This window comes from Teleopsis dalmanni, chromosome 1 (genome assembly GCF_002237135.1).
Source record: "Teleopsis dalmanni isolate 2A chromosome 1, ASM223713v2, whole genome shotgun sequence".
NCBI lineage: Eukaryota > Metazoa > Arthropoda > Insecta > Diptera > Diopsidae > Teleopsis > Teleopsis dalmanni.
This window is the reverse complement of record NC_051846.1, coordinates 32,195,431-32,206,676: the sequence shown is the minus strand read 5'-3', so window position 1 is coordinate 32,206,676 and position 11,246 is coordinate 32,195,431. Positions and strand designations below refer to the sequence as shown.

The window sequence follows — 11,246 nt, the reverse complement described above, 5'->3', positions numbered from 1 at the left end:
AGTAACTTCCTAATCAGAAATTAAAATTTGAATAAAGCATAATGTTTTTAATCAAAGCTGAAATACATGGATTCGAAGTAATACTAGAATTCTTAACAATAATTTGCTTTAATGTACCAATGCACAATCCAGAAAATATTATTTATATTTAATTTTGTTTCCATAATGAAGATGTTTAATTTGATTCATTGTTTTATGTAGCCAGTTCCTCTAAATTCTACACCCATTGTGCGAAATTCAGTTAAACTTCCATTGCAGTTAATGTTTCAATTACAATAAACAACTAACATATCTAAGTATATTGATATATATGAAGAAGATTTCCATTATTATAGGTTATAAGCCTCTTATAGGTTATAAGTGGTTCACGCTATTATGTTATGCACTCGAGTCAAACTTACTTGAGAGTAAAAAACCCATCCATATCTGTATTTACAGAAGCAGTCAAAAAATGATCAAAGTACTGGCCTCTTGAAAGAATTTTGGCACCAAAACCGGTATATGTTTAACTGGAAACCTGGTTATATGGGATTCAGTAAACAATCTCGCAAAGACTGGATTCACAATTCAAAAGACCGCTACGGTGAAGCTCCGGGCCTCTCAATTGTGAGGACCGGAGCTTTATTGTGGAATAAGTTACTCCACAGCGAGATTTACGATAGAAAGGTGCTTGTAACCAAAAGTAGTCACTATTATTGTGACACTGCAGGTAACAGGGAGGTTTGCTTGTTCGCCTATGATAGGATTTTCTTCTTCAGTTGAACAGCGCTGATACTGTTGATAGGTTATCTGAGGAGTTATTATGTTCTGTGTAATCTGTGTAATCATCTTAACACAATAGGTTTGTCTGAGACAAATTAAAACCGAATATAACTAAATTAATAAATCCTATCCCCTACTTACATTAAATTCAACAGCTGAAGATGTGACAATAATTCGATGAAGGAGTGTCTTCTGTTTAGTTAGAATTAGATAGCACAAAAGATTACATATGGTCGCACTTATTTTCTTCACTGAAAACCAATAACCAAGTACTAAGTTTGAGTTACTACAAATCATACAAATCATATTAAAAAAAAAAAGGAAAAATGAGGCTTACGACAAAACCAGTTGCCATTGGTGAGATATATTTATGAATATACAGGTTTTAGAACAATTGTGAGCTGTCGACACTCTAAACACCTTACCATTCATCAAGTTATGGTCAAGCTATTGCCAGCTATATGCCAGCTGTATAGGCAATATTAGATGTCTTTTAGAGGACATTAAAATGACATTGTATGTCACACCTAATGGCAAGATCCAAACAATATATTACTTTTGTAACCACAAAACAGAGTTAGTAATAATACAGAGCTAATACAGAGTTAGTATTAAACATAATTCAAAACCTTTTAGAAATCGGAAAAGTAAATGTAAAAAGTTTTATATTAACACAATTCTTTTAGTATTTATTTATTTTGAAAAGTTAATACTAATTTCTTTATATAACATTAAATACATTTTATATTTATGATATATAATACTTTTCTTTCATGTCTTTAAAATATTATAAAAAATATCTTTCTAAGCAATTATAATTTTTTAATACAATTATTTAAGAAGGGGCACTTCAAATCAAATATACTTAGCTTTAAAAATTTTATTAAATTATATATAATGATTTTATCTAATTAAAAAAATATCACATTAATTCTAAAAATGTTGTGTTTTATAACATTAATTAAAAAGCAAAATTATTGCATTTTCTTGTTAAATTAAAAATACAAGGCAATCTTATATTTGCATTAAATTAAAAAATTCCTGTCGATTATTTTTAAAAATAAAAGGTCACAGTTTGAAAGTCACAGAAGATGAGGAATTGCATCAGAGATTTAAATGTGCAAGTGGATAAAAGGACTTCTATATATATTTAGATCAGTGATGAACATGGAAATGTATTTAATTAAAAATACCATAGAAAAACCGCTAAGAAAATAACTTTTATATAATAAAGTAAATAAAATTGTTTAACAATCCAAAAAACTATATAATATGATAGATGGTACTGTAGTAAAAGAAAAGAAATTAATCTCATTGCTAAATCGATTTACTAATTTTTATTACTAAATATATAATATGTCAAAGAGAATTCTATTGCAAAAAAGTTCACCCACTAAAATCTTCATATCTCAAAAATATACTTATCTGATTTTTAGATAAGTAAATATTTTTTAATTTAATCTTATTTTCCTTAATTTCAAAATTTGAAGTTAGTCTTGGACAATTTCTATTGCGGGTAATATTGAAAATTTGCCCCACGTCAATGATTAAAGCCATAATAGCTATAGCTATTAAGCCTTACGTTAATTTTGTAATTGGAGTTAAATTGTTAATAATAAGGAAACCCATGCTCAAACTCTATTAACTGGAGCTTCGTCACTGTCATGACTCCATAACCATAACTTTGATGGTTATAGACCCATGCCTACGATGTATTGCGTTATGACAATATCCGGACACGGTAAAGGCTAGTCACCGAAGATACAGACTTTAATCTATGTGATAGCATACCTTATCCCCAATCCCAAATTGATAAGTATTAATATATGAATATATAATATATGTGAATACAATAATAATATTTTCTAACTATAGTATAACATTGCCTTGTATTTTTAGTGCAAAAGCATATTAATAATTTCAACAAATTATATATACTACAATATAATCTTTTAGTTACGGTAACCAAATCCACTTAATATAGGAAGATTATAGATGGAAACAATAGTTTTATATATTTGTACTTAAAGTGGAAAATAAATATTTGTGGATTTAGTTACTGGATAGAAGCCGAAGATATCTTAGTTTAAGAATCGAATATTGTCAAAAGTTTTGACGTGCAAAATGTTTCAAATATAGCAACCCATAAAATATATTATTTATATTTTTCTTTAATACTTAAAAATAGAGTTTATTGGAATTATTATATATATATATCTATCTTTTTTCTTTTAAATAAATTATTATATATTCAATTTATTTTAGTAATTTCCATCGGGATTTTCGGTTAGAATATGTTTGTAGCCATTGCTTCCAAGGTACATATTTTCACGTCGGAAAGGTATCTGCAAAAGAAAAGAATTGTGTTAAAGTAAAAGTAAAAACTAATAGATGTGATAAGTAATATTTCTGAAAATAAATTTTTAGTAATTTATATTACTAAAAAATTTGGTATTTGAAAAAATGTCGAAGGACGAAAAAGAACCCAAATCATTTCATGGTCTACTTCGGCTAATCGTTCATTTCAGTGGGGCCATTTGTTGAACGGTGCGCTGTCCCAACGTCTCAAAATATTTATTGTTTCCATATGTTATAAATAAATAACGCCCTACATTTTGTCCAGAAAACTGTCTAGTTTACTCTAAAGACACAATGTTTTTAATAGTTTCAACGCTGCCAAAGTGGTAATTTTGAGAGTAAAGATGGGCGCATCAAAAAAATTTTAAAATAAAGGACTAGAGGTATTGTTAGAGCTAGATTCGTGTCAATCACAAAAAGATATACCAAAATCGACGCGATGTAAGTAGCAAATTCCAAATAAGTAAAATCATTAGAAGTAATTGAAAAGCAAGGAAATAGGGTGCCTTATGAGTTAACATGAAGAAACTTCGAACAGCGATTACACCTGTTTGAAATGCTGCTTGGACGCTATATAAAGTAGTCTCATCTTTTCCTTAGATGAGAAGTGTGTACCGAATCGTATGTTCAACGAGTTCAATTACCCAAGTCGATGTCAAAGCCGAAAATCCATTGAAGCAAGTAAATGCTCAGTAGTTTTTTGGAGCAAAAGGGTGTCAACTGTTAGCAGTAACTGAAACGGGGTGATTCATTTATAGAATAATTCATTTATAGAAAATATTAGACCGAACATGATCCTATCATTACTTACTTTTGATTTAAGTCGCACAAAAGCGACAAAAAATGATCTAATTTTTGGTAGATCTCACCACTGCTGGTGAGGAACCCAATAGTGACAGTAAGATGGGAAAATGTCAAAACTTTCGTTGGACAATATTTTGAATTTTATGTTCTTTTCGTAATAATTCTAAATATTGACCTTTTGTTATAAAAAAATTTAGTTTTTTAGATATACATACAATAGTATTAATATATTATACAATGACTTGAGAGTCGAAAGAGTGCAAAACCTCTCTCGTCAGGAAGATATATGGGGCTTCAAACTACACTTATCACTTGGGAACAATATTGATCGACGAGATGTTTTATCGTGATGTTATATATCAATATGAATATACATATCTAATAAACGTTATATACGTTATATAGTTATACAGTTTATAGTTTATAGTTTATGTAGTATATAGTATTGCGTCTTTACATTTATCTTGGTCGCATTACAGTCACTTCGGTTGTGAAGGATGTAATATTATAATTAATTCGTTAATGGTTAGTTAAGTATTATTAATAACTTTAAAAACTTACAGCGCCTGGAGGTGGGCACGGTATGGCTACAGTTGCAATCTCTCGCAATTTGTTCATAGTGCGAAGGCTCTGATAAAAGGAATGTACAATGTACCACATCAAACTATCGAAAACGAGTACAGCGAAGCAAATGGTAACTAAAATTAGAGAAAGGAAAAGAAATTTCAATAAAATTGTTAATTTTAAAATAAATCTTTGGATAATTATTTACTGTCATTCACTTACAATACATAATTTTGCCTCCAATGAATTCAACAAATTTGCCGTTTTGTAGTAGAAACACCAAAACTGTTGCGGAAACAATGAAAATGAATTCCACCACCAACCATGGAAGCACAAACTCTGAGCGATTATTGAAGATGCCAGCAAATAAGGAAATCGTACTGAGCAGGTAAACGGCGGCCACTGCGGTGAGGATGTACAAAAAGGTTTCGGTGACCGATACCAATTCAGATGCGGTCTGTAGGCGTAATTGATTGCTAAATGGTGACATATCATAAAAACCATTATCCTTTTGATCCTCAATATCCATTGCCAACATTGTTTTCATTTGTTCAGCATTTGCCAAACCCAGCAAAAGTAAGAAGAGTAAAATGTGTGCCACAAGCTGGAATGTCAAAAAAAAGGAAAAACAAAAAAATTTAATTCAATTTTAGATGTATTTTGTGATATTTGTGATAAAATCAGCAAAGGCAATGTCAAAATAATATTTATTTTTATTGTTGTCCTTTTGATACCTTCAAGCAGCGTCACTCCACTAACAAAGCCTAATTAATGTTTTCGAGTACCCGATGTACTCGTATTTGGAAGTGGTTTCTTTGACTTCATTAGTCGCACATTAAATGTCAATTATCGGAAATGCTGCAGTTGTTCGCAAATATTTTGGAACAACTTTGTGATGTCACCACGGAATCACATAATTTACAATTATCATATATTGATGCTTTATACAAAAACATAAATAATACACATAAAGTCATTTATAAATATTTTTAAGAGTGGGAAAAATTCATTTATCATTTTATCTGGAAGAGTGTATATGTGATACGGAGTAAACTGAAATGATCAGTTGTACAAACACTCTATCAGTGATGTCATTTATGATTACATACACAAAAAAAATCAGAGAAGATATCATCAAAAATAGTTACATGTCTTTGACGAGATAGAATTTCTTCATATTATATTTGATAGATCAGATTGTTTGGAACTTATATCATACATTTTATATGATTATTTCCAGCAGGAACCATTTTCTTTATCTATATAATAAATTTAAAAGTGTTACGAACAGATTATCTGTGAGATATAATGAGTTTCATCACATTTCAGCAATCTTAATTTGATGTCTGGACGTCCGATCATTACTTGAACTCAACAGACTGGAGCGCTTATATCCGTCACCAGTCTGCGTCAATATCCATTTCTGCAGCTCCAAGCCCATGCCTTCAGTGTATTGCTGGCATATTGCTCAGTGTTAAGATTTGCATTCAAAATCTCAATCAAGCACAGAGAACTCACTCATCCACCTAGGTATATGAACTTCATTATCACAGGCATACTATCCCTTTGCGCTTATGCAAACCAATCCACCGCTGGCAACTATTGTTATTACAATCGACCAATAAACTACTTTTGCTTGATCTATTCCTATACGGAAAACTTAATGGGCAGTCTGGATAAAAATTGAAACTATATTTCTATTAAAACTTCAATTAAGTTATATTAAAACTCCTTCAATTCTTGTTAACTAATTCAATCACTTTTATATTGAAAGTTGAAATCGTTTATGGTTTATCGTACCGTTTATAATATAATATAAATGCAAGCTTCAACAAGCCATACTAGACAAGAGCATTTTGATAAAAATGATGTATAGTCAATAGCTACCGCTATTTTGGAAGTAAGATCTGGTTTTGTGGTTCATCCAAGCTCATGCGGCATTCTATCGAAAGAACTGCACTAGAGATAACTTAAATTATTGAACATTCCTTTCCATTATTAATCCAAAATTATTGTAATATGTTGCAGAGATAAAGTCTAGTGATTCAACGAACGAATGACAGAGTATTCAAGATTGATGTAAAAGGTAAAGAAAAATAGGTATTAGTAGAAAGGCCTTAAACAGTATAGGAAGTAAAAAATGAAAACTCGATAGCTAGCGAACACAAAGTATCGAAAACGTTAGTTTCACACTAATATGCTTTTAACATGAACCGACCCAAGAAAACGTACTCAGGGATGAAAAAGATATTAATCCAAATAATTGGATTATGTTACTCGGAGTAGTGTGGTAGGGTAAGTGAATTTGGACCGCACCAATAGGGTTCGGATATAAAACGACCCAAGAAAATATACTCAAGGATGAAAAAGGTGTTGTGCCCAAGTGATTGAACTAGGTCAATCAGAGCGGTGTGGGAGAGTGAGTGCTAGTAATGTAGCTGTCAGAATTGTTTAGATTCTATTTAAATTACAAAAAAAAATGCAGCCAACTTAATATTATTAGGATTAGATTAGAATTATAAAAAATTGAAAATAGAAAATGTCCATGTGAAAGCGGAGAAATATATGGGCAATTATGAGTAGTCATTAAGACTTCACAATCATAATTAGGAGTGGGTTGAATTAAAATATTTAGTATGATTTATTTTGAGTGCAACTTCAATAACCCTCGATTTGTTTCTGGAGCACGTAATACACTATTGGGACAAATCCATATTTTAACATTGTTATCAAAAACAATTGTTTTTATTCAAATATATTCAATTGGTTACTTTAATCTAGTTTTTCTGTATAAACTAAAAAACGTAATAATGACTCAGCTAAACTAACTTATAACCTTTATATATAATTATAATATTTTGAAAATCATAGATCTAGAGGTATTCACTTATAATTTAAAAGGTCAAGGTATGGTTCATACTGTTTACAAATGAAAATTTCCTGCCATTTGCACTCATTTTTCTGTAATTTCACAACCGAGCAATACAAAAATATCTGAAATAGAGAATAGTATGTAAACAGTAAACAATCAATTACGGGGGAGTTGAGCTAAGGTAAACATTTATATGACACTCGTTCGTGCAATCTAAACACGCAACAATACTACACTAAGTGAAGGAGAAGTGAAATAAAAAAATACAAAAATATGTCAACGTTGGAGAGGACAAAAAAGTACATAACATTATTATGATAATTAAATATAAGAAAAAATAATCTCATTATTATTAATGAAATTGCACGTAGGGGTTGGGTAAATTACAAAAAAAAATTAGTATATTACATGTATACTACAAGTATATTACATATAGTAGTTTTACTGGTTTATATTTAGAAGTATATCAATTAAAAATATTGGAATATTTTCCATAAATTATTCTTTTAATGACTAAATTTTATTTATATATTCCTGAAAGGGCTAATTGGTCAATATTAAATAGTACACAATTCTTTGAATTAATTTTAAAAAATATATTTTATTATCATTGTAATTTCCACTATAGTCTATAGTCATCTTCAAGGTACTATTTAACAATTAGCTCATTCAAAAATATAAATTTTATTCAAAAAAATTATTATTAATTATATTTTATTAATTATTATTATTAATTTATTTAAAAATATATATTAATAATATATTTCTAGAAATTTTCTCATTGTAGATTTCTATCGTTCTATATTTTTGAACTATACATATAACGCTTATATATTTTAACTAATAATAAATGTTTTATTTTAATATACAAAGAAATATTTTACATATTAAAAAATATATTAATATCAATATTATCTAATAAAAAATGTTTTGGAACTTTGTTGTTGGTGTAAATATTTATATACATGTGGTTCTGTATTGTTGTATTATTCATATAACGCTTTATTATTACAACTAATAATAAAAAATATTATTGTAATATGCAAAGAAATTAAATTAAAATTATTTTAAAAATAAAGTTAAAATATAAAATAATGTAAAAAAACATTATTTAAAATTTTATTTTATTAATTTATAGAATATCAATGAAAAATAATGAAAAATGTACTAAAAATTTTTTCAGTGTATGTTTTTAAGTATATATGGTTCCATATATTAAAATTATTCATATAAATTTATTCATTATTAAATATACAATATACAATAATATACAATTAATATACAATACAATATACATATACGTTTAATTATTTTAACTTATAATAAATAATTTATTTTAATATACAAAGAAATATTAAACTTATTAAAAATTTATATTAATATAAATAAAAAATAATAAAAACTTGTCTGAAAAGTTATTTTAGTGTAGTTTTATATATATATATATATATATATGTGTGGTTTTATATTTTTATATTATTTATATGACAATTGATTTAATTAAGTATAAAAATATTACAAAGAAATATTAAATTTATTTTAAAAATATATTAATACAACATAAAATATAAAAAATAATTATTCAAAATTTTGTTTTACTGATTTAAAGAATAAAACATAATAAAAAATGTTGTAGATATTTTTTCAGTGTAGGGTTTTATTTATATAGAACCTTACTATATTTTTAAATTATTCATATATCGCTTAATTATTTCAATAAATAATAAGAATATTGTTATGTACAAAGAAATATTAAATTTATTTTAAAAATATATTAATACAACATAAAATATAAAAAATAATTATTCAAAATTTTGTTTTACTGATTTAAAGAATAAAACATAATAAAAAATGTTGTAGATATTTTTTCAGTGTAGGGTTTTATTTATATAGAACCTTACTATATTTTTAAATTATTCATATATCGCTTAATTATTTCAATAAATAATAAGAATATTGTTATGTACAAAGAAATATTACATTTATTTTAAAAATATATCAATAAAACATAAAATATAAAAAATAATTATTTAAAATTCTGTTTTACTGATGTAAAGAATATATCAATAAAAATAATAAAAAATATTCTAGACATTTTTTCAGTGTAGGTTTTTATGTGTGTATGGTTCTATATTTTTAAATTCTTCATATAACGCTTAATTATTTCAATTAATAACAAAAATATTGTTGTTATATATAGAGAAATATTAAATTTATTTAAAAAGTATAATAATTACGTATAAAATAACATAAAAAAAAATTATTTAATATTCTGTTTTACTTGTGTATAGAAGAATATCCATAAAAAGCAATAAAAAATTTTTTTAGAATTTTTTCAGTGTAGATTTTTATATTTTTAAACTATACATATAACGCTAAATTATTTTAACTAACTAAAAATAAATTATTTTTATTTGCAAAGAAATTAGTTTTATTTACAAAGAAATGTTTAACTTATTTAAAAAATATATTAAAATCAATATAAACTTATAAAAACTTTTCTGGAAATTTGTTGTTAGGGTAGATTTTTATGTATATATGTGGTTTTATATTTTTAAATTATGCACATAATGCTTAATTATTTTAATTAATAATAAAAATATTATTGTTATATACAGAGAAATATTAAATTTATTTTAAATATATATTAATAAAACATAAAATAATATAAAAAATAATTATTTAAAATTCTGATGTATGTTTTACTGTGACGTATAGAATATCCATAAAAGCTAATAAAAAATTTTCTCGAAATTTTTTCAGTGTAGATTTTTATGTATATTATTATTTTATTAAGTAATAGGCTATTAAAAATTTCATTTCATAATAAATGTATTATTTTAATATAAAAAGTAATATGAAATTTACTTAAAAAATATATCAACAAAATATCAAAAGATATAAAAGAAATATTTTAAATGCTATATAATTTGATTGCGCTTACCAGTTGATAAATACCAATTAAAATGGCGGAAAGACGTAGATTTTTAGGCGACACGGGGGCCATCAAAATATCGACAAAGGCACGCCATTTGGCGGCAACGGATTTTGCTGTTACCAACATTTTTAAGCTTTTTAAATGTTAAACTTCAGATTAATTTGTTTTTCTTTTAACACGAAATTTATTTAATGCAATATTTTTGAACTTATTATTGCCACAAACTATTTGTTTATATAATTTCCACAGTTCACTTGATTATAATTGATTTTTGCGCATTTATGGACTTGAAATGCATCGCAGCCGCCGTTAAGAGGGCAACTAAAAATAACTAAGCGTTGACGCTGACACGCTGCTGTTAAATCGATAGACTTTTACTACAATATTTGCTCTAATTTTTTCTAGTCTCTTATGCGCACTTTTTCACTTAAAATTTTCTTGGAATTTAAACGGAATTAATTACTCGATTAAACTATTATTTTATTCTGACACTAGAATTTTCGCATACACAATTTTTATATTTGTCAACACTAATTTTTCTATTAAAGCAAACTTAAATGTGTATTTTGATGAATTTATGTGCTGTCACCGACTCTTGCTTTCATTGCCTTCTGCTGAAGAAGCTTTACTGAATGAGTAATGCTTGCATTATTAAGAATTTGACTGCACCGACACTGCGTATACGTAACAATTTTCTGGAAAACGTGAAAATAACAACAAAATTAATTTAGTTCGTTGCTGCTGCCGTTGGCGCTGCTAATACAGGAAAGGCACAACACACAGCACACAAAACACAGCACACAATACACAAATAAATAAAAGTGGGGGAAGTAAATGAGTTGCCCGTCTGTGAACTTTACTTGACGTTTCGTTTCTTCAGTGTGTGTTTTTTGCGGTGCATGCGCATTTATTCTACTTGTGTTTTAAGTGACAATTTCCAAGCTTTTC

General features: G+C 26.9%; 1 protein-coding gene across 1 annotated transcript; it reads right to left on the bottom strand.

The window, feature by feature from the left end:
• Positions 1-2,985: 2,985 nt before the first annotated feature.
• LOC119668835 lies at positions 2,986-10,498 on the bottom strand. Its single transcript, XM_038078484.1, has 4 exons — positions 10,305-10,498; positions 4,711-5,092; positions 4,486-4,622; positions 2,986-3,107 (listed from the first exon to the last, which is right to left on the bottom strand). Exons 1-4 carry the CDS (start codon positions 10,422-10,424, stop codon positions 3,024-3,026), a joined length of 723 nt encoding a protein of 240 aa, XP_037934412.1. The 5' UTR covers positions 10,425-10,498; the 3' UTR covers positions 2,986-3,023.
• Between the last annotated feature and the right edge of the window lie 748 nt (positions 10,499-11,246).